The sequence below is a fragment of the Lygodium microphyllum genome, chromosome 14, assembly GCF_053477565.2.
Source record: "Lygodium microphyllum isolate KBCC chromosome 14, Lygodium_microphyllum_v1.1.10, whole genome shotgun sequence".
Lineage (NCBI taxonomy): Eukaryota > Viridiplantae > Streptophyta > Polypodiopsida > Schizaeales > Lygodiaceae > Lygodium > Lygodium microphyllum.
This window is the reverse complement of record NC_141148.1, coordinates 43,007,420-43,032,139: the sequence shown is the minus strand read 5'-3', so window position 1 is coordinate 43,032,139 and position 24,720 is coordinate 43,007,420. Positions and strand designations below refer to the sequence as shown.

Sequence of the window (24,720 nt, the reverse complement as noted above, 5' to 3'; positions counted from 1 at the left end):
ATAAAGTATGACCCTTAAACCTTAGAGTTGTAGGGGGTGTTCACACCCGAATACGATAAGTGCTCGTAAGTGTGTACCATAAGCACATACGAAAGAAGAGAATAACTCTGGGATTCTCTGGGGGGGGGGGGGGGAACCTCTTGTACCGAGAGTAAAAAATGCCCCAGTGTCCTACTGATCACCGACACTCCTTTGTGAGCGTAGGTGTGAGTGAAACCCAACATGTACATGCTATGCATCTAGTTGTGCTTTGTCCACAAGAACACAATCCACATAGCTTGGCTAGGAAGCAATGTTTCTTTGATGGTAATAAGGCCTTTTATGCAGGCTCTCACAAGTCTTTTGGTGTAGAGATAGTAGTTAGACACAATTGCAGCCATTGGTGGTACCTAATGTGAAACCAACCTTCCTTCTAAGTTCTTGGAAAGGGCGGTAATTCACTGATTAAGCACTTAACTACAGCAATTAGCTAATGAATATAGCTTGAAATGCACAAACTACCTTGATAATCTTGGACATTGGACACCCTATTGGCCCCAAAACTGGCACCCCTTTCGGTATTTCTTTAACTTGATTGCTAATGGAATGAATACAAGCTGAGATTCACAATCTCCTTTGCCATTCCAAAAACCCTCTTTGTTGTAGCAACAATCAACAATTGATTTGGGCCAATTGGCCCTTGATTTTTTACCCAAGACTTGCACAAATGGAACCACCAACTGGCCAAATGTTGCCCCAAATTACAATGAATGGGATGGTATCTGAATTCCTTGACAATTACAAAAATTTTAGGTGCTGAATTCAATGTACGATACCTTCACCGATTGGCACAAGTCCTGAGGTGGCTGTCAAATCCTAATTTCTGCAAACATTTAGGGTCTACAATAGAGATCTCTTTGCTATCCACCAAATGTGGCTGAGATCTGCTCAAAATGGCTGAGATCTTTTGAGAATGGATTGGAAAAGGTGAGAGAAAGCCGAGATGAGAGAGATTTGAGTTTTCTTTGTGAGAAAACCCTAAATTCTGCCTGCTGCTACCTGCTCTAGCCTGCATTTAATGCAATCACCTACCGCCAAGCACCTCCAAAATGCTGTCACCTGATCAGCAATGCTGTTGCCAGCCCTTGGAAGGTGATTTCTTGCTGTCCCCTGCTTGTTGAGGCCTCCAGATGGCTGTCTTTTGCAGCAAATTGCTGTTTTCTGATCAGAAAATGGACCAAGAGCTCTCTCTCTCCCTCTCCCAAGCTGTGAGCTGACTGAATGTTGAGACCCAATCCCCAAAACGTTGTCTCAGTTTGTATGGGCATTTTTGCCAAGTGGCAGCCTTCTAAACCTATTTTCAGCATTATCCAGCCATTTCATTAATTTTCAGAATTAAATAATCCTGAAAATTAATTTCAACCCTTTTGACCCTGCCCAAAATTAAATGTGCCCATCCATAATTAAATTGGCTAGGCCATTTGCAACGTGGAGTGGTCCCCAACCTCTGTTGATCCTTAGATTGGCATTAATTAATTAATTAATGCTAGTCCTTAGTGTCACCATTGACACTTATTGGCCAAACCATTGCCCTAGGGTCCAATCTGATACCAATTGACCAATAGAACCCAGTCGGCATACTTATCACAACGTTTGCTGTTGACACACTCCTTGGGGTCCTTGGCCTGTTACTATGAAATATTTGCCATGTGTATCACATGTGCTTAAACAACCTTGCATATTTGATTAATAACTTAATCAAATGTTATCAGCAAGATTAAAGCATCTTAAAATTTCACGTCCTCATGACATAATGATCAACAAATAAGGCAGATGGATAGTTATCTAGTGGATATCTCAGGATGAAATATATGAATTTTAAGTAGTCATACTATTAGAAGTTGATGGACCCTCCGTCCATAAGCTAGAAAGCCTCGTGGCACTAGGGGATCTAGGGGTGTGGCCATACTTTTTCGAATGGGTCTCTGAATATCGTGCACGTTATGCATAAAGATGTAGATGCACCATACATGTGGATCATGATACACACACGGAGATCACGTGATATTTTTATCACTATATGCTACTTTTCTCCTGCAAACTTAGGCTACGCTTCCTGAGATGGGTCACCCTTTGATGCATTATATGAGGATATCATGAGATATGTTAGGTTGGGAGATATACTTTTGGTGGGGGATTTTAATGCATGGATTGGGGCCAAGCAAAGTGACTTTTACGTACATGAGGATGCCATGTTCAAAGAGATTAATGTAGATGAGGTGGATCTATATAGGTGGTCCACGACAAAGGAGTACCTACGGGACACACTTACTAGCTTTGGGAAGTGCACATAGATTAGCCATCTTCAATGGTCTATCATGTTGGCCACATTCAAATGGTTTGACATGTTGGAACCACATTTAAGGGGCAAGTACATTGGATTACCTAATAGGATCACCATCATTAATACCAAACATCAAGAACTTTGAGATCTTGGCGAGACTGATAGGAATAGCAGTGGATCATGCCATCTTGACCTTCACAGTCACTTGCGGACACATGAGAGACATTGCACCATATCTCCCCAAGCACCCCAAATATCACTTTGCAGAGGAGACTTCACATATATATAGTGGCTTTGTGCGTGATAGATTACAGATGCTAGATTTGAGTAGATCACTAAAAGAATGCACAAGAGATTTGACGGAGGCCTTGGATACTTGAGCCATGTATGCATTCCCAAACACCTTGCCCCCATGCAAACCGCCAAGCTCTACAACCCCCCAAAATGGATGGTATGATGATGAGTGTAGGTACACTCATACACGCCTACAAAGAGAGATTGCTTTGGGGACTCCAACACAGCCAAGCAAGGATGCTCTTCAGATGCCTGGTGCAGAAGAAGCAAGACTACTTAGCAAAAATTAGACAAAGATATACAACTATTTTTGGGACAAGATAGTAGGCGTGTACGAGTGTATGAACATTTACAGATTACATCACTTGATGCTTGGTTCCATTATGGGATTTAGTTATATGATATACCGGGATAGACACCCATACAACCTCCACATGCCCATAGACCAACACAGTGGTCCTTCTTCACTAGTAAGATGGTTAGAGAGGCGATCTATAGACCACAAAATGGGAGGGCACAAGATGGACGGTGGTCTAGTGACAGAGCACTTCTCACATGCATATGACACACTAGCACCCATATTGGTAAGTATATTCAACAAAGTACTATATGAGGGATTCCTAGAAATATGGTCAGACCATACTATACTCCCACTCTTTAAGAGTAGTGACCCTTTGATTCCCAATAACTATAAGACCATCATGATTGGCCACACACTAGCTAAGATATATAGATCGATACTGGAACATAAGCTTACTGCATGGGCTAAGATGCAAGGTTGGAGAGCATAGGGGCAAGTTGGTTTTAGGCGTGGATACACCACGTTGGATCATATTCTCACACTCAAGGCAATCATTTAGGAGGGCCGAGCTCGAGAGGAGGATTTATTGTTGCTTTGTGGATTTTCATAAGGCATTTAACATAGTACTTCGAGCACGTTTCATGCATAGATTGCAAGAGATTGGAGTATCAGAAGATATGCAATGGGGCATTTATACATTGTACAAGAAAGTGACGGGCCGTATGCGCACGCCTACGGGGATGTCTTAGAGGATTGACAACACCATAGGAGTAAAATGGGGATGCCCACTTTACCCACACTATTTGGACTATACATAGATGAGGTGTCTTACTACATTGATAGAGGAGATGGAGCTAGAGCTAGCCTAGTTGGAGAGTTAATACTGACACTATTATATGCTGATGATATTGTACTCATTTCAAACTCCCCAAAGGGCTTACAGTGTCACTTGGATGCATTATATAAATTTTGTAGAGATGGATATTTCATACTGAATCTTGGAAAAACCAAAGTCATGGTACTCAACACCTTGGCAACATGGGTGACCTCATCTATGTATCAATTCATATTTGGGGGAAATGTAGTGGAGCTTGTGAGGGAACATGTATACCTGGGAGTCACTTTCTCCGGTCTAAGATTTTCACTGGGGGAGTAGCTGAGGCCCACTAGTTGGTGCGAGGCTATGCAACCCTAGGGACCCTTGAGAGTCAGTGTGCCCATATATAGTTTTAAGAACCTTGCACCAAACTATGGTTATTTCACACACTAGTCACACCTACTCTTCTGTATGGAGAGGAGGTTTGGGGCTGCAGCCTATATTGCAAATGATTGAGCCCACTTGCTGACTAGACTAGCCTAGAGATCATTAGAGCAAAGTTAGGGGCAGCACCTATGGTTGTGGAGGCACTCTTTAGAGCAATGACTTTCTTACAGAGGATATGGGAGTTCCCGTGCCATAAATATCCCAGATTGGCATTGGCTTCCTCCAAACAACTAGCAGATGTAGGTGAGAGGGATTATTGGTACTCACAGACAGCCACTTGGATGAGCTTACATGGGCTAGACATAAACCAGCTCTTGCCCTTTGACTATAGCTTGAACTGTCCTATACTCCTTCTCAGCCAATCTGAGCTAAACTTAGTCATTAGGGCCGATGTCTTGAGAGTTGAGATAGGGAGGACTTGGATCCAGCCACTGCTCCCTCTAGGACTGAAGATGGAGTTTTATCGAGGCCACTTCCTACACCTCTTTGAGGATGGATTTATTGTCTGACCACAGTATATGGACGCACATCTCTCCCACAGTTTGCGGGCTGTTATTGGACAGGCAGATGGACACGCATCTCTCCCATAGTATATGCGCCTCCTCTCATTAGTTGAGGATAGAGATAGGCAGATGGACAGATATTCCAAGGGAGGATAGGATATGCCAGCTTTGTGACACAGAGTGTGAGACAGAGGAGCACTACATATGCGAATGTACAGTGTACTATGACATAATGGGAAGGTATCACTACCTTTTCCTGAGGGCTTTGGACCTCTTCGTCGTGTCATGGAGTATGAGGGCCTAGGGCTTTTCTTCTTGGAGCTCCAAAGGTGCCGCATAGCACTACTACGAGGTAGGAGATGAGCTCGCCCAGAGGGACCCAGGCAGAGAACAGTGATGGATTTCTTTCATAGATGACATTGGATAAAGATGTACTTTGGTTCGGTCTCATAGGCCACATTAGCCTTTTGTAGACATTAATATATGTTTCTTTCTTTCTTTTTGTAGGGAAATCATCTTATACTACTAATCATTCTTGCAACCTCTGAAAATAGCAACTTTAAGCATGACCAAAGCCCTTTCATGATGGTAATTTTTCCTTTAAATGGTTTTTAAAAGCTTTTACGATGATTGATAAAGGAGTTCTATCTTAAGAGTTCAGCAAAATAATGACTCTTGGAGTTATAATTGGTATTCCAAGGCAGCTGAATGCAACAAAATCAAATATGCTTGCATTGATGGCTACATTGAAGGCAATATGGGCTTGTTCCTGCGAGGCAAATACATGACAACATGGCAAATCCCCATATGGCTATCTAGTATGCAAAATACACTAAAAAGCATGTGTTGATTATACAGGTACATGTGGAAAAGGCATTTGATATGTTGCAATCCCTTAGACCATCATGAAAATCAGGCTTTGGTCAGAAATTGGCACTTGTAATTTAGTGGTTGTATTTGGATATAGCTACCTACTGCACCATTGCTAAGGACCTATCAATGCAAGGGACTTAGAGTAGTCTGTATTGGAAGGATGCCCCTTGAGTGCTCCATTGCATGATATTGCTATACACCCACTATTATTGTATGTGGATAGGTTCAGTATTATCAGCTGAGCTGAAGTATCAGAGGTGCTGAACCTTCACTTTATTGATGCCCCCTTTTTCATGTTAAACTGCCCTGTGAGATTCCAAAGAACATAGGCAAAATCAAACATTCTACATTCGAGATGCTAATGACTAGAACATAATGTTTTGGCCAGGACAGATTTTGCTGTTGCATTAGATTGTCAATCATACCACCCTCAGCATTTGAAATAAGCACTATAGCTTTTAATTTAGCACTTGAAACAAACCAGAAAGTCACAACACAGAGCTAGATTGCCCCTGCACAATATTACTATCACATTGAAGTTTCAAAGCGATCAATAAAGGTATCCTTGCAACTAGAGTAAACCTTTCACCTTTTAGTAAGCAGGAAATCTAGCATATGCAACAGTCTAGTCAAGGATCGAGGAGAAATCATACTCCATTGTTCTAGGTCCACAATGCACATGTAATGTTATGCTTAAATTTGGCATTTTTCCATACACTCATTCCATTGGGGATGACCAAACCTTCAATGATATATGTACCTACAAAAATTCTAAAGGCACAACATATTCATGTTTGGTCCCATCTCACATAGATGAAGCCTATATTGCTTGCATCTAATATAAACGAGTGGCAATGACACACTTCTTTCCTTTTTTGTATTATTGTGAGCCTATTACTTCAAGCCATTTTTTATAAAATTTGAGAAGTGGCTAGTTATTTTATTTGGAAAACAAGAGTGAGAAGTGCAAGAGCAGAAAAGGGCACTGCCTCAAAAGCATAGAACAAGCACCATTTATGGCAGATGAGGCAAGTTGGGAGCAAGAAACAAAGGACTACATGCCTTCCTAAGCTGCCCATCATACGATATAAAAATATGCTATGCTGCACCTATCTATTGATAATGTGACAGTGGAGCTCTTCTGATGTTGAAACTCTGTTTAAAGTTGATCCCAAGAACCATAAAGAGACTGAATGAGAGAGCCCAAAGCTGTGCCACATATCTAAAATGCCCACAGGCACACCTGACATGACACAAGCTGTACAAGCATAGGAAAGAGACTTAGACAGATGTGCATTAAGCTTACCTCTCAACCATAGAGCCAATATGCAGTATGGGCTCGCTCCCAAGCTTGGAGCTAGTAGCACATCATGCCATGCTTCATTCCAAGGGCTGATGTGGTGTACATAGAGGATTTCCCACAAATGTACATAGAGGATTTCCCACAAATGTACATAGAGGGTTGAAATTGCCAAAAGCCTCCAGTCAAGTGTGGTGTACATAGAGGATTTCCCACAAATGAGCCATCAAGTGTGGTGTACATAGAGGATTTCCCTAGCATTCAGGAACCCTTGCACATAGTCACCTAGTGACCCAATGTTAGTGCTAATGTTGCACACGCTTGTCCTAGATGCCCAACTATCTATGCCATGAACTAGGGGGCAGTGAGGCTTCCAATTTGCCAACTAATGAAGCTGACCACGATTTCCCACAGCTCCAAGTGTGAAGATTAAGAATCAAATGGTACATAGCACACGAACCATCCTCAATGGCAGAAACAACTCCTCTATAGATCACAGCTAGCACTGCTACTGGTAGAGACTAGCGGCATCTTATGTGACATAGCCTAGACTTGACTTAGCCTGATAGATGATCTTGAGAGTCCCTCTTCACAAAACCTACACATGGCAACCTTTGGGGTCACCAAGCTACCACCTTGTCATTTGCATCTATGCCAGCCAATTGCCCACCAACAAGCTCCCACCCAACAACTTGGAGAAGGAGACCCAATGTGGGTGCCAAATTTCCCATGACAAAGGATCTACCTAAGTATCTCTGTAATATCTGCTCTACCAAGAGCTTGAATTTGTGGAGGGATGGGGATCTATGCTCCATATCAGAACATACATGACTCATTGGATTTGTCGATATAATGGGGTTGATCCGTCAAGTCATCCTTTTCATAAATAGATGGCACTCATGTAGCGCCACACGGACAAGAATAGAGGATCATGGACAAGAAATGGAGTCAATCCTCCAAGTCTTTCTTTTCATACCCACCCAATTATCCTCAAAGGCACATGAGGAAAACATGTCTAAGATCCCTGTGATCTATCTACAACCTACCTCCCACTTGGTCTAAGGAAAGAACAATCCTATCCTCTGGTAAGGTAAACAAAGCACATTACACATTAAATCTTCATTAGCTCATTAAACAGCCCAAAACCCAAATGCACTCAAAGTGTTTTAGTGTCCCATAAGCAAACTCCCCATTTTTGGGTTGGTTCCTCATCTATAAATAGAGTGTGCTAGGTCACTTGCATCCTTTGTGTTGCAAGTTCCATCACTTCTAGCCATCGTCCCTTCTTCATCATGTGGCTGTCTAGCCTTCACTCGATTGCTGTCACAACTCCTTCAGCACCAAGTGCCATGTCTCTAGCTCACATTGTTTTTGATGCACATTTAGGTTTTAGGCCATCATTAGACACTTAGAGGTGTACCACTTTGCACCTTGATGCTTTGTTGCTAGGAATGCCACTTGCACACTATGCACCTCCCGCATATGAGCAAGTGTATCACTCACTCTCCTCTAGTCCATTGGTTTGGGGAATTCCCCTTACACACTGTACCACCCTCGGTGGCTGAAACACACAGAGATCTCCCTCTTCTGTTGACAAGTTGCCTCCTTCCTTGAAGGAAACAAGGAGTGGATAGGAACTACCTACACTTTGAGAACCCCTCCCACCCTCCCTCATTAATCTTAAACACATACCATATTGCAATGCCAACGCTTAGTCTCCTTCTTTGAAGGAAAAAGGGAGTAGTAAAGTCCACTTGCCACAAAGACCCTTCAAGCATTACTTGCCTAAAAAGAATAGGTTTTGTACATTTTGTCAAAAACCTGGCCATGTAAATGACAATTGTCACTCAAAGGCCAAGGGTATTAGATCCACACCCAAAATCACCTCATCCATAGCTAAGGGTATTCTACCCATACCAAAGCTGACTCCAATACCAATTCTCAAACCAACCTCAGCCCATTTCAGCAGTGGGAGTGCTACTCCAAGGTTGTTGAGAGAGGGGTCTTCCCCAAGGAGGTAGTGCAGTTTCTCCATCCTTTGGTATCTATGCTCAGCAATGGCTCCTCACTAGTCCAGTGTGTGAAGATATGCTAGGGTTTGCACTAAGGAAACACAGCATGTACGACCAAGGTTGAAACACAAAGACTCAGACGGAGACAAGCAAAACTTAAACCCTAAACGCAAAACTCAAAACTCAAACACAGAGACAAACATAGAGAAACGAAACTCTGAAGTGAATGTTTGCTATAAATGAATGTAAGAGTGTACAGAATGCCCAAGGGCAAAGCAATGAAGTGTCGAAGAGTGATGTCTACTGGAGACGGAATCCAAGTGCTGTGACTACCAATTGGAGTGACGGAGGGAGAGAAACACCAAACATTGATCACCGGAGTGTGAGGAGACTAAGATGATAGCAAAGGATGATGCCTGATGATGTGGGCGAAGCAGCAAAACACAATAGTAGTACATTGCAGTAAAATGCAACAATAGAATGTAGCAGTAAAATGTAGCAATAGGACGCCGCAATAGAGGAGCACATGAGGTAATGGCAGGTGTCGCGAAGGTCAGATTGCCACATGGTGGGAGATTGTGGCTGAGATTTACACACAAGGGTGAGAAACCTGTACGGAAGAGATAAGGCTGAATGGTGGGCAGCTTGTCTATTTATAGATGTTGAAGGGTATCCCAAAAAATTAGGGTTTTGGGGAACCACTAAAACTCTATTGAACCGTACACCAAATTTACATTTTTCATTAATTAAGCATGTTTTGGAGCTGTTTAAAAATATAATAAGTTATAAAGCATGTTTTAACTCAACATCCCCTCTCAAGCCCAAAATTGAGCCTAAAAGGGAAGGTCGGCGATGTTTACCCCAAGGCGTTCCACACCAAAGCAGCTAGGGCATCAGACAAAGGGTGCATGCTGGCTGCCTAGTGGCTTACCAATACTACAAAGATGATGGTTACCTTACTGAGGGAGTCCAAGTAGTTACCCCAAAGAGGACAAGGTATCAGACAAAGGATGCTCATCGGCTACCTAGTGGCCTACCAAGCCCTACAAAGACATATGGAACCATAGTGAATCCTTTTTTTTTTTGTGGGTGGTGGAAAGTTAATTTTAGGGGTAGTAGCCGATTAAATAACAATGACCCAGAAGACGGGAGTAGAGATGATACACCCAACACATCACAAGACAGTACAAGCTTACCCATCCACTCAAGGATTGTGATGATGAGGGAAAGGTGATGGAGCATCATGCGAAGAAGGCTGGTGGTGTAATGTATCAGTAGAAATGGCTGTCCAATGGTGCTTTGCACAATGGGATGCATAATATGCTACATCTCGAAGAATGCTCATGCAATAGGTGCCACTTGGACAATGTCCCTTGTGGGAAAATTATTCACTTGCCCAAGCACCCTAGTACAAAGATGATGAAATTATGCAATGTATAGAGGAAGATACAACAATGGGGAAATGCCGATGTCGAAGACAAGTGCTGAAACCTGTAGAATACCAAGAAGGGTAGAAAGCCCCTCCTAACCTAGATGTTGATCCTAAAGAAGGAAGAGGAGCCTAAAGATGTTGGTCTTCGTGTGGTGCTGGGAACCATGTGGATGAAGATAATGAAGCATCCCTACTGGAAGAGCAAGGATAGACGTCACCACCATGATAGCATCAAGAGAGATATTGCATGATCCGCGTGGGAGGGGAAGCCTCCATGTTGGTAAAAGAGCAAAACTCCAAGTAGATGGAATCATGAAAAGAACGACACACATCTCCTCTCTCTAGCTCAGGAAGGATTGGTGCAAGCTTGCATGTTAGCCCTGCATTGAAATACAAAACCTTGCAAAAGAGGTAAAAAATTTGCAAGCACAGAGGTGAGTAGTGAGATGTTCCAAAAAACAAAACTGAAAATAAAAGAAAGCAAAGCTAAGTGCAATGCAATGAGTATGTAAGTATGTAGTGGAAGTCTAAAAAGGGAAAGGCTGAGTGGGTGACCATCGCGTACGGTGAGGTGGAGAAGTTATCCTAGAAGGTGCAGTGGGTGTCCTAGGAATGAATGTGTAAAGTGCAATAGATGAACTGCTAGCAGACCAATCAGCCAATCCTTCAGGGGTAGTGAAGGAGATAGGCTACTGAGGTTATCCACGTGCCACATGTCCAATAGCCACTGGGATAGATGAAGCGAGCAGATGGTGTAACAATGAGAGACATAGCCCCATTGGATTGACCAGAGCTAGAGTGGAGGTAGTTGCAACAGTTTGCTATGGTGTTCTAGGAGGAAAACCTTGGGCCTTGGTACGACACTCCTCGTCCACATGGCCCGACTTCTAGTGGTGTGTGCAAAACCTACTTTTCTTAGGAATTTTCTGTCAAAGGGATTGTGTTTCTTTGGTTCCGTTGGAGAAAGTAGTGTCGCCCTTGTTTTGGCTTGCCTTCGCATCTTGCGAGTTCTTGCCACTAGTGGTTTTCCCTCTTGAAGAAGAGGCATCCAACGCTTGTCTCTTTGAATGGATGTGTGTGAAGGACTTTCTGTGGACTTGATCATGCAACCTCGCATAACACAAGAACTGGCACTCAAACTCATGGAAGGTTAGCAATCGAGGTAGTGAGATAATGTGCTAGATAAAATGGAAGTATTTGTCGAGCAACTTGTTCAAGAAGAACGTGACTTGATTGTCATTTGACTTTGGGGAGCCAATGGCGGCAAACTCGATGAGTAACCACCGATATTCAGCCAACTTGACTTTCAGATCATCCTCTTCCTTAATGGAAACCTACTAAAGCTCAAAATCGAGATTGATATATCGAGTGCGATCCCGAGCCACATAGCGGTCAATGAGATGACTCCAATGCTTAAATGCAAGGGGAAAATGTTGTAACTGAGAGTGGAATTTAGGAAGTGGCCCCCTAGATTAACTCAACATTGGCTATGGCATTGCCGGCTCTTCATTTACAGATGTGATTAGGGTGAGCTAATTGAGGGTCTTTGGCATAGGCTCGATACCAACAATGAGGTCCCAAAGTCCTTGAGATTCAAGCACTCGTTGTATGAAGTTTAACCAAGTGGTAAAATTCAACCCATTAAAACGAGTCTTATTCATGAAGGCATTCTTGGGCGTGGCAGTAGGAGTGGCAGTGCTAGGAGATGGAGGTGTGTAATGAAAGTAGAGTGGATAGGGAGGTGGAGTGAAGGACACTTGGGAAGTAATCCCAAAGTGCCCACCATGCATATGAGAAGTGTGCATAGTAGATTCAAATGTGGGCAAGGGCGGATTGGGTATGGGCATGGTAACCGCTTATGGAGCCCATGGTGGAGAGACAGGGATACGGGGAGTAGAGGATGAAAGTGACCCAAGGGGTATGGGACGATAGTCCACAAGCAAAGGATGGATATCCTTACATGTGAAAGGTCGTGTGGGGGATTTGTGAGTGTTTAAGGGTATAGAGGGGAATGCCCATCACAACCGTCCCAAAGTGGAAGGATGTGGTAAAGTGGGGGTATATGGAAGGTACAATGTTAAAGGGTGGAATTCCCCCTAATGATGCACCAAGAGGTGGAATGATTGGAGAGTAGGTAGATGGTGGGATAGAGAAAAAGACAGTGCTAGGAGTTGAGATAGATGATCCAACCCCTAGTGTGCTTTAAGCAAAAGTGGAATGTAATCCAAGATTTTCGAATGAGGATGTGAGTAGATCAGAATGTGGAGAAGATAGCAATGGGATGGGAGGGAGTTGAGAAGTGTGGTTTACTTGCTCAAATGAAACAGATGGTAGAGATATACTTGATGAAGGGTATTTGCTTTGAGAGCCTCCTCTATTAAAGTTAACATACTGAAAACCATCCGGATCCTGCACAACAAAAGGAGAAATAGAAGAGGGTTTCAGCTCATACGACTCAAAAGGGTTATATGAACTTGACATAAGGCCTGGTAGAGACAAAGGAGATGGATCACAGTATGTGCTGAATGTTATAATCCCTCCAAGATCTAAGAGATGGCCAATCTCACCAATCGGCCTAAATAGAATAGAAGCACACGTTGGATGAGTGTAAACCGAACTGCACATGATGTGCAAGTACTCCTCAAACTCTTCATCTGTAAGATGATCAAAATGAGGAGAAAAAGATTGTAAAGAGGAAGGTGTGTCTACCTCCTCCTTGAGACCATAATGCTTTCTCAGAGCCTCCAATGATGGAGAAGCCTGATAGGGCATCATAGGATCCGAAGAAGAAGGTGCCTAAGACATTATGAGTCAGAATTGAGTCGCATGTGAGTCTTGCACAAAGACTAGCCTCCACAATCACTGCAAGCGACTCTTCACAAGAGCACCAGCTCTAATACCACGTGAAGTTATGCTAGGGTTTGCACTAAGAAAACACAACATATACAACCAAGACTAAAACGCAAAGACTTAAACGAAGACAAGCGAAACTCAAACCCTAAACGCAAAACACAAACGCAAAACTCAAAACTCAAATATGGAGAGAAGAAACTCTAAAGTGAATGTATGCTATAAATGAATGTAAGAGTATATAGAATGCCCAAGGGCAAAGCAATGAAGTGTCGGAGAGTGACGTACACCAAAGACGAATCCCAAGTGCTGTGACCACCAATCGAAGTGACGGAGTGAGAGAAATACCAAACGCTGATCACTAGAGTGTGAGGAGACTAAGACAACAGCAGAGGATGATGCCTGATGATGTGGGTGAAGTAGTGAGATACAGGAGTTGAACATCGCAATAAAACGCAATAGCAAAACATCACAGTAAAATGCAGCAATAAAACATAGTAGTAGGACACCGTAGTAGAGGAGTAGACGAGGTGATAGCAGCAGTCGCAAAGGCTAGACCACCATGTGTTAGGAGGTTGATGGCTGAGATCTACACACAAGGATGAGAAACCTGCACGAAGAGATAAGGCTGAATGGTGGGCAGCCTGTTTATTTATAAATATTAAAGGATGCCCTAAAAAATTAGGGTTTTGGGAGATCATTGAAACTCTCTCGAACCGCACACCAAAATTGCATTTTTCATTAATTAAGCATGTTTTGGGGCTGTTTAAAAATGCTAATCAACTGTAAAGCGTGTTTTATCTCAACACAGTGGATCTTGGATCTCCCTCTCAGTCAATCTTATGGTATCTCTGATTGGTTCGGTCGTTATCTCCCATTAAGCTAGTTTCTTAGGAGTCCTACGTCATTCTTAGGACCCTTAGGCTAGCTCTGTTTTCTTTAGACTACATTTCTTTTAGGCTTAGCCACAATTTTACATTTTCATGTCTTCCATTGCATGCTTAGTTACTTTTTTTTGCTTACTTCTATTGCATCTAGACTCACTCAGCTTTCTTTTCCATATTAGCATAGCCTCTAAAGCATCTCAATATGAAACATCTTGTATGCTAGTTTCTTTTCCGATCCTTGCATGTTGGGTTTTGTATTTTAATTCAAGACTAACATTAGAAGTATTTACTAGTCCTAACTAGGCTAAAGGCTTACTTTTTGGTTCTTGCCCTAGTGAGTATTGCCTCCATCAACTTGGAGACTGAGACAATATACTCTCTCTCAAGATCAGACATCCTTTTCCCTTGTCATGGCATCAATCTTTCTTTCCTTTTAACTAAGGAAAAATTTTTAATTGTTTACCATCATTTACTACGCTCCTAGTTTGTTTTAACTTTCTTTTCATGTCACATGGACCGCTACCTTGGTGGTTTTGCCCTCGATTCTTGATCAGCACAAGAGCCAACTATCAAGGTTGAGATCTATGCATGTCAATGATACTGTTACCATTTGGAGCCATCTCTCGAGAACTAATATAGGCATGTCCTAACTACCTAGGTGGCTAACTCTTCCAATTGGGAAATGTTACCTCTTTCTAGGTGGGCAGCGCTTCCAATTGGGCATGTCCTAACTCTCTAGGTGGCCAGCTCTTCCAATTGGGAAATGTTACGTCTTCCTTCTTCATCCACTAGGTCCAATTGCGTGGTGGATTGCTATTGTGGCAATTCTCAACTATGCCACTTGGTCAACACAAGAGTCCTCTATTAAGATCAAGTATGGGCATGCTTCGTATACCAAATGGTCAATTCTCCTTTGGTTGTTCCAACTAAGGGGTGTCAAGTCCACCTTCACTATAAAACTACATAATTTCACCGTAGTTCTTGGCACCACACAAAGACCCGACATGGAATCCTCCTCCTTTGGCATGGATATCCATGGTTGAGAGGGGGTTTCTACCCTTCATTGGTATTTCCAGTTTTCCGGTAGTCTTTGACATTGGCCTCTCTTCCTTGTTGTACCTTTTCTTTGCATTGCATGATCATCATCATCTTTGTAAAAGGGCACTTGGGCAAGTGAACAATTCCCTCCATGAGAGACATTGTCCAAATGGCACCTTGTTGCATGCCATTCTCATCATATAGCATTACTCTTTGCATCTCTCGCCCTTGTGAGTGACTTTATACATGCTCTTTGTTTTGTGATTTGTGAGCCAATCATCCCTTTTTCGCTCTCATTGACACTGTTACATTTTTAAAAATTTTGTAAAAAAAGCAAGAAAGTTCAAAGTAGCTAAAACATCACATTTGGAAGTCTTGATAGTGCATTAAGCAATTGATGTGCACCCTTTGTTTGATGCCTTGGCCTCTCTAGGTGGCCATTTAGACTCTTCAAATAAAATAACCATCGCCTCTATAGTCTTGGTAGGTTCTAGGGTAGCCGACATGCACCCATTGTGATGACTGATGCCCTAGTTGCTTTGAGGTGGGATGTCTCGGAGTACACACGGTGTGAACTACGCTTGCACTTTGTTTCTAGTTCCGATTTTGGGCATGAGAGGGGATGTTTAGCTAAAAAGGGCACATTATACATTTAACCTTCATTAGCTCACTAAACAACCCTAGAACTCAAATGCACTCAAAGTGTTTCAGTGTTCCATAAGCAAACTCCCCATTTTTTCGTTGACTCCTCATCTATAAATAGAGTGTGTGCTAGGCCACTTGCATCCCTTGTTCTATGGGTTCCATCAGTTCTAGCCATCCGCCCTTTTTCATAATGTGGCTGTCTTTGCTCAACTGCTGCCACAATTCCTTTAGCCCTAGGCGCCGGCCACCTTCTCCAGCTGTTGCATCACTGTCAAGTGCTTTCTTCATCAGCTTGCAACTTGTCTTCTGCAGCTCCAAACTTCTGCAGTTTCAATCCAGCAGGCTGCCTGCAGTCCTGCTTTGTGCATATCGGTTTTCAGGTTGCATTTTGCAGTAATGCAGGCTCCCCAGCATCCGATATCACTCTATCAGCTGCCACTCAGCTACACACTGCTGCATGTGACCCTCTGCCCTCATTTTCAGGCGGTACATTTTTGCATTTACCAGCTTTGGCATTAGGGACTGCTGGATTTTGGTTTCCAGCTTTCTGCATCATCTCAACTCTGACTGGTGGTTCCAGCACTCAAGATCCACCCTTCAGTGGACAACACACTCCGACTCCTCCCTCAGTCCCCCTCCCACGAGAGCCATTGGCTGTTGGACAGCTCTGTCATTGATCATTCTGTACACTTTTGTTCATTATTCATCCATTCAGTTATCTTCTTTCTTGTGTTAGTTTCTGCCCTCTATGTGTTCTTTTGCAAACCCTAGCTCATCTCCACATCCTTTTTTTTCAAGAAAAAAAATTCCATTAGTACCACCTTGACGAAAAAACCTAAAGTAAAATACAAAAGTACAAGGAACTCTGTAAAGAGCAACTAAGAACATCACAATACAATGGTTGTCTGAAAAACCAATTTGGTGGGCTATAATGCCAAATCATCTGAGGGGCCATATGAAAGAAAGTGCAAGAAAGCCTTCTCTTCCTCTTCCTCTCAGAACTTCCCTGCATCCTCTCCCATCTCCGCGGAGACTGTGAATGATCTCTATCCACATTCTCAACAAAGTCTCTCTTGTGGATACACCCTTAAGATCAATAAGATGATTGCATCTCATGGTCTAGATGTATTGGCTATGATATTGGCAAGCAGATCCATTTGTGACAATGCCCCTGGGTCCACTATGCTTGCAAGTAATGGGGATCTTGCTCAAATGTTGTCTAGTGATGAGGAAAGAAAAACTCCTGTGAACATTCTCATAGCCACATGCTAGGCCTCTACCTGTGACCCAGGCTACAGCCCTAGAGGTTGCCACCATGGTCTTTCATGTGCCATGAAATATCATTCTAAGGGCTCTCCTCCATACCTCCTAGGCTCTGGGGTAGTCCCATAGGCAGTGTCTCTGTGTCTCCTCTGGCTTGCCACATCTTGCGCATGCTAGTAGGTCCTTGCCATATCTAAGCCACATGCCAACTGCTAAGCTCTTGTGAGCTACAAGCCATAGGAAGAGAGATATCTTCCAAGGCCTATAGCTGACATGTAGCCTCCTCCTAAAGTCATATAAGTACTCATATGATTCAGCCCTTTGTGCCAATGGGGAGTGGCTGCTGCTAGCTGTGCTTTAATCCTGCTCATTTGTATTCTCCTCCCCAGCCTAATAGTATAGCCAAAGAGGACCACATCACATGGTCTGTCAAAGAATGGATCCCTTCACACCCACTCTCCTGGATCCCACTAAACTTACCTCCACATCCTGCCTCCACCTTGAACCAAGCAGGAAATCATTTGATGCTTCAGCACACCCTCACAAAGGCAAATCCCCGTGTTGGAGAGGTTTGCAACTTAGTGATTTTGGAAATAGGTGCTTGGCTTGGTCGTGGAGTATAAATGGCACACTCAATACGTGGAGTGGTCAAGAAGACTTGGGGACATTTCTCCAAAGCTCAAAAGCTATGGAAAAGAGTTCTTAGACTGGTCTTTTAGGGTACTCATGAGGAGATGATTGCAATGTGAGGAGCACTAGCATGGATTACAGACAGAAGCTAGTATGTGCTTATGTGGATTTTCAATGAAGCACAATGAAATCCACTGGTTAGCAGATGACTGTTATTCACAGCCTAGATTCTTTGACAAAGTGGACCAAAAAATGCTGTCACAACATGGGAGCTTAGTTCCAGCATTATTACCTAGTATGCTTGGACAATAAGATAAAGTAAGGCCATGGAGCAATAAAATATCACGACTTTTGAGATGATTCTTGTATTTAGACAGGGATCATTCACACTCAAGAGGCAGACGCGAGAGAAACTACGGGGCGATTTGTGTATTTGGAAGAAGCTAAATGTCTTTCCTGCCATGTGGGATTTAGACACCTTCTTTGACATTCAGATTACTTATACAGTTTGTAACTTATAGACTGCTAGTGTGGTTCCTCCCACAGCCTTGTATTGTACCATTCCTTGTGATTTTTCTGCTCTAACTTTTGGCTATCAGATCCACTTTTGGAAAAGAGAGAACAAACTCAAAGTTATCCTGAAAACTGCATTTTAACAAACAAGACTAGGGTGACCTAAGGTCCTTGTCTTCACAGTTAAACCAGCTTATAGATAGACAAGTTTCTTATGGACAAGATAGAGCCATACACGTGATTGATTATGTACATTCATGTTGGTCTGGGAAACTTCCTTATTTGTATTGTGTGTTATTATCACATCCATTTCTCTAAATTTAAAAAGAAGTGAAGAATGGACCTCTCCAGCTCTTTCTCCATATTAGCAATCTGAAGCTTTGCATTTTGAAGCTCCATTTCCCTTGGTTCAATAGTCTGTTTGAGGTCTTTGATTTTATAGTCCAAGACAAACTTGACTTTCTCTAGTTCCTGAAAGAAGAACAATTTGTCCAAAAGCAAAGGAGACACAATACTTAGTGATTATCAGGCTAGTCTCATAAAGGGACAAACAGAATATAACTTTTTTCCAAGTGATGTAAAAATTCTCAAACCATCAAAATGCATGTAATAATTATTTTACTAGCCCAGTCCCAATGATTGTGAGGTCATGGGCTACATAGGTGCTCAACTCATCTGTTTTAATAGTTGTAATGCTAATCAAGTTATGCCATATTCTTTGGCATCAATCTGTCTACATCCATAGTCCCCTGCATTTGTTGACTTGCAAGGCCAAGTTATATGTCATTTTGCATTACTCACAAGCGCACCATGAAATGTCTTGAGTCTTTTGTTTTTCAAGCAGACTAAAGAGTTTCCACCAAACAAAGGGAGATGCTACAATGCCATACAATCCTACCACATCTAAATTGATGATGCAATGCTTGTTGAGGGCCTTTTGCAACTCTAGAATCACCTTGCATCTGATCCCAAGTTTCCATTAAGACTCTGAATGATATGATTTCAAATGTGGCTGATAATAAGAGTTCTCTTGAAATACCCTTGATCACTCTCATTCAAAAAACATGCAAATGCATGCAAGCAAATATGAGTACACAAGCATAGAGAAGATGAGAGAATATATCCAAAATATATGCAATGGATTGCTGACATGGCAGAAAGATCATGTGGCAAGTGAACGAAAAGTCTCAGAGTGTGGGTGGCAGCGACTGCCATGTTGGAGACTAGTCATGCGAGGACATGGCAAACTAGTTGGACAGGAAGGTTGGATTGTTGTTTTGCACATGCCTATTAAAGGTGAAACTACTTCACAATCATCACCATCTTTAGGCCTCCAATTTTGATTGTCATTGACATAAGTCAAAAGCAAGATCATGGAGCCAGATGACAAGCATGTGGATTGAGGAATGCGATAAGAAATGTTCATGAATGATTATAACTATTTGAGATTGATCGTGGATGGATAGGGTGGCAGGTGTTCTTGACTCAAAGCAGAGGATTGCATTTGGGTTGGGAGTGTAGCATGGCTTTGTTATTGGCAGCCTACACATCATTATCCTGCTGTAATATATCATTAGAGGATCGTCTCCACCTTCAGGTTCCTTATATCTTCTAAGTTGTGCGTTGAGGAGATTAATTAAAAATATGTATTGTTATTGTCAAGATGTGACCTATTCAATGGTGCCTTTCTATTGCAGACTAGTGCTCCACACAACCTGCCCCATGGAGCTTTTGGGGTTGGCCACAGAGTTTACTGAGGTTGTGGGATTGGCTGAAACCAGCCTTCCTTCTTGGAAAGGGTGGAAATTCCTTGATCAAGCGCTTAGTTACAGCAATCAGCACATGAACATAACTTAAATTGCACAAATTACCTTAATAATCTTGGACATTGGACACCTTGTTGGCCCCAAAATTGGTGACCCTTTCGGTATTTCTTTAACTTGATTGCTAATGGAATGAGTATAAGCTAAGATTCACAATCTCCTTTGCTGTTCCAAAATCCCCTTTGTTGTAGCAACAATCAGCAATAAATTTGGGCCAATTGGCCCTTGATTTTTTACCCAAGACTTACACAAATGGAACCACCAACTGGCCAAATGCTGCCCCAAATTACAATGAATGGGATGGCATCTAAATTCCTTTGACAATTACACAAATTTCAAGTGCTAAATTCAGTGTACGATGCCTTCACTAATTGGCACAAGTTCCAAGGTGACTGTCAAACCCTAAATTTTGCAAAAATTTAGGGTTTACAATAGAGATCTCTTTGCTGTCCACCAAATTTGGCTTAGATATGCTCAAAATGACCAAGAAATGCTAAGATCTCCTAAGAATGGGTTGGAGATCTCTTTGCTGTCCACCAAATTTGGCTTAGATCTGCTCAAAATGACTGAGAAATGCTAAGATCTCTTAAGAATGGGTTGGAGAAGATGAGAGAAAGCCAAGATGAGAGAAATCTGATTTTCTTCGTGAGAAAACTCTAAATTCTGCCTGCTACCTGCTCTAGCTTACATTTAATGCAATCACCTACCGCCAAGCACCTCCAAAATGTTGCCATCTGATCAGCAATGTTGTTGCTAGCCCTTGGAAGGTGACTCCTTGCTGTCCCCTGCTTGTTGAGGCCCCTAGCTGGCTATCTTCTACAGTAAATTGCTGTTCTTTGATCAGAAAATGGCCCAACAGCTCTCTCTCTCTCTCTCTCTCTCCCAAGTTATAAAACTAATTGAATGATTGAGACCCAACCCCCAAAAACGTTTTCTCATTTTGTATGGGCATTTTTGCCAAGTGGAAGCTTTCTAAACCCGTTTTTCAGCATTATCCAGCCATTTAATTAATTTTCAAAATTAAATAATCCTGAAAATTGATTTCAGCCCTTCTGACCCTGCCCAAAATTAAATGTGCCCGTCCATAAATAAATTGGCTAGCCCATTTGCAACCTAGAGTGTTCCCAATATCTGTTGACCCTTAGACAGGCATTAATTAATTAATTAATGCTAATCCCTAGTGTCACCACCGACACTTATTGGCCAAATAACTGTCCTAGGCTCAAAACTAACACCAACTAACCCCCAAAGCCCAATTGGCATGACTTATCACAACTTTTGTCTTTGACACCCATTGTATCCTCGAGGTCCTTGGCGTATTACCATGAAATAATTGCCATGTGCATCACATGTGCTTAAACAAGCTTGCACATTTGATTAATAACTTAATCAAATGTTATCAGCAAGATTAAAGCATCTCAAAATTTCACGTCCTCATGACATTGGCCACAAAGTTCTAGTGGTGTCATTTCCCAACCTACACATAGAGTGCTTCTTTCCCCACTTGCAAGGAAGTGTGCCAAGCACCCCACCTTGGTGGGTGAGGTAATCGGGTCCTTGCTTTTGGTTGCCTGTTAGAGTAGGCAATGCTTGCAGCTCTAACGAGACAGGGGGAAGAGATATCCCAAGGGAGGAAGGACAACTTGACCAAATCCTGATTTCTGACTTCCTTGAGGAGGTGAAGTCCTTTTCACCAACTGCTTTCAGGAGCTCTTCCACTCAGGCAGGATGCCAGACAGCCTTGAAATACATTTGATTTTTCTACTTCCTGAAATAGTTTTTGTGGTTCGAAGGAAGGGGGAGACAGGTTGGGAGGCAGCAAAAGTCACCAACAAGGCACTGGAAAAGATCATTAGCAGCAGATTCTAGCCTGTTCTTTCACATACATGTAACATTTGCAGGAAGGGTTTGCTCAAGATTTGAGCATCCTAGATAACATTTCACTTTCTTTGATGCCACAAAGTGGATGCACTAAAATGGTTCATGATACTGCAGTCCTTATGAGCTTTCTTGGAGGAAAATTTGGACTGCATGGGTTTCAATTAGCAGAGGATCAGTAGGGTCAGCTTTGTACGAGCCAGAGAGTAGGTGCATAAATGAGAGAGGAGCTCCATCTTGAATTCTAAACAGCTGCTCCCTACCTCCCTACAGGTTTCTTCTATTCATAGAGGGGATGAATTACTTTCTACATTATTGCACCACACAGCTGTTAGGTTTGTGACTTGCACTCAGAAGAGTTGCAACTCTGTGGATTTGGGGAGCATGAATCATGTGGTTCCCTATGTAGATGATGGCATTTTGACATTGGAGAGGCTTTTAAAGCTTTGGAGGTACTTTGCTCTCACTGTAAGAACCAACTAGTGGAAGCCAGTTTTGCCACAATGAGAGGGTAGAGGGCAAATAGTCCCCTATTTGGTTTTTGGGCTGGCCTTGATATTGCACAATAGGTTAGCAATTTTTGCTGGTTTTAGACTCCATCGCATGGAGGCGCACCTATTGGCACACTACTTGACTATCCCTAGTAGAGGTAGACGCTTAGTGGTCAACCAGGTCCTTATAGCAACAGCCAGGTACATAGCTTCCTATTACTGCTTCTCTACTTCGTGTATTGCACAACTACACAGTTTATTGCTTCAATGGGGCCAATAACACGTGATTCAAGGCAGCTTCATGAACAAGCATTTGTCATAGCTTCAAGAGTAAATACCATTAATCCAAAGCCTTGAACTAAATCAAGCCTTTATTGGGAAAGCTTGTGTTTCAGGAATTCAGTCCAAGAGAATCCTGTGTGAAGCTTCTTCTTCACATGGACTTTCGAGGTTGCATGCCTGGCTACATAGAGAATGGTGTCCCTGAGATGGATCTTCACCATTTTCTTTCCAAGAAGAGAAATCCCTATTATATGGCACCTTGAGATAATCTCCACTTCCCAACTGTCATACCCTTCTCCACTTTCCTTCATAGTCTAATGAGAGTTGGCATAGATCTACACAGGCAGTTAATTCAAGGTGTAAGGAGGAGGTTGATAGACAGCCTATTATTTGGAATTAGAGCGTTGAAGGAAAAATGGGCAAGAAATAAGCATGTTCATTGGGCAGTTTGAGAAGCTGAGCCAGATCAGTTAGATTACCACTTCACTGTAGACAAGGATATGGAGCAGCAAAATATATTAGGGGCATTAGGTCACGCTGCCAAGAGAGTAATGTAAACCAAAGACTGATTGCAACCACCTCTCAATGACAGCCTAGAGCAGCTCAAAAATAACATGATTGCACTTTTAGGAAGGGTGTTCTTTGTTTACACTTAAAGAGCATAGTAGACAACCTTGAGGGAGATCTTCAAAGTAAAGCAATTGCAAGAATGTTGTGTAGGATGGAACCAGGGAGCTTAACTTTTCCAGGTGAGCCTCAGAGGAAGATCAAAACAGTCAGGCTGAGAGGGAATGGAGTTCTAGAGGCTTAATTCTTCCTAGTATGTGAGGAGATACATGACCATTTGGCTGTGAGAGGGGCGTGCGTTAGCTGAGCTCAAACTATGGCTGCCTCCATCCACTTCAGAAGCTTTTCTTGAGTTCTTCACCTTTAGGACAGTCCCGTGATATGGAAGATAAATTTCCATGCTCCCTGCTCTCCTCTCATGTTTTCAGTGCACTCCCCCTCCTGTCGTCCAAGGCCTCAATCACATGAAACTCTATATCCAATAATCCACCCAAGGTAGAGACTAGCTGAGGGTAGCATTAGGGGCATAAAGGGCCAGCAGTCCAATGAGTGCACCATCAGAGATCTAGATGTCCTCTGGCTCATGCAATTTTCGTCACTTGTTAAGGCAGGAAAAACCCTTGTCATACCACATTGTGCAAAGTGGTTTAGAGTGCAGCAACCACAAATATAAAATTAAATAATTTTGTATTTTGTAGCCATGTTGACAATGGAACAGAAGAGTAACAAACTTTCACTTGACCTCTCGCTTGCAAAGTTGCTCTTTCACACATGTGTGTGAAACATATGAATGCCCTTACGTACAGAGTGTCAAGAGCTGGACAACAAACACCTAATTTTGCTATATACAGTTGTTTAATGGAAGTCAAACATTCCATAAGTCTTGCTCACTTGAGTTTTCCTTTTAAGCTCGTAGATGCGCTTCTCCTTCTCTCCTATGGTTTCGTCTCTCTCAGACACATCTTTCTTTAGTGATCTGGACCAGAGAATTTAGAGCAGATAGTGTCCTTGAAATGGAAACATGCACAAAAAGTGAAAGAGAAGACGTTTGTGACATCACTTCTCACTGAGGGGATAAAACTTACACAATATCTCTTTCAAAAAATCCCAATGTAGAATAAAGTTCCCTTTTCTGATCAAAAAGCTGTTTGATTTCAGCCTTTTGCTCTTCAATGTCCTTTTGAAACTCATTGAACTTCTTTTTCAAAAGGCCATTTTCACCTTTTAGCCTTAAAATGGTGTCTGCTTCCTGTGCAAGCCTTGCTTCATACCTGCAGAATTCAATAAGCCATGAACAACACACCTTCATTAATTTACTGAACATAATGGATGTCAACTTGATAGAAATTAGAAGTGTTCATCACAGGGCCAATTGTAAGTCTTGAACTCACAGTCAAATATTTTCTGATAGTAATATCATTATATTCACATTAGGAAAAAAAAGAAATACAAGTGTTCATCACAGGGCCAATTGTAAGTCTAGAACTCACAGTCAAATATTTTCTGATAGTAATATCATTATATTCGCATTAGGAAAAAAAAGAAATACAA

The 24,720-nt window shown here is 42.3% G+C and overlaps 1 protein-coding gene across 3 annotated transcripts in view; it reads right to left on the bottom strand.

Moving 5' to 3' along the window:
- LOC148025541 (uncharacterized) overlaps positions 1 to 24,720 on the bottom strand; it is a 121,436-nt gene that overhangs the window by 10,374 nt on the left and 86,342 nt on the right. For all 3 annotated transcript variants that reach the window (XR_015693117.1, XM_087692743.1, XM_087692745.1), the window contains exons 14-16: positions 24,255 to 24,440; positions 24,061 to 24,145; positions 18,472 to 18,599 (exon numbers count right to left, since the gene is read on the bottom strand). Coding sequence is in view for 2 of the 3 variants with exons in the window: in XM_087692743.1 (XP_087548869.1) it covers positions 18,472 to 18,599; positions 24,061 to 24,145; positions 24,255 to 24,440 (399 nt within the window). In the remaining variant the exon portion in view is untranslated. The remainder of the gene's footprint in view (positions 1 to 18,471; positions 18,600 to 24,060; positions 24,146 to 24,254; positions 24,441 to 24,720) is intronic.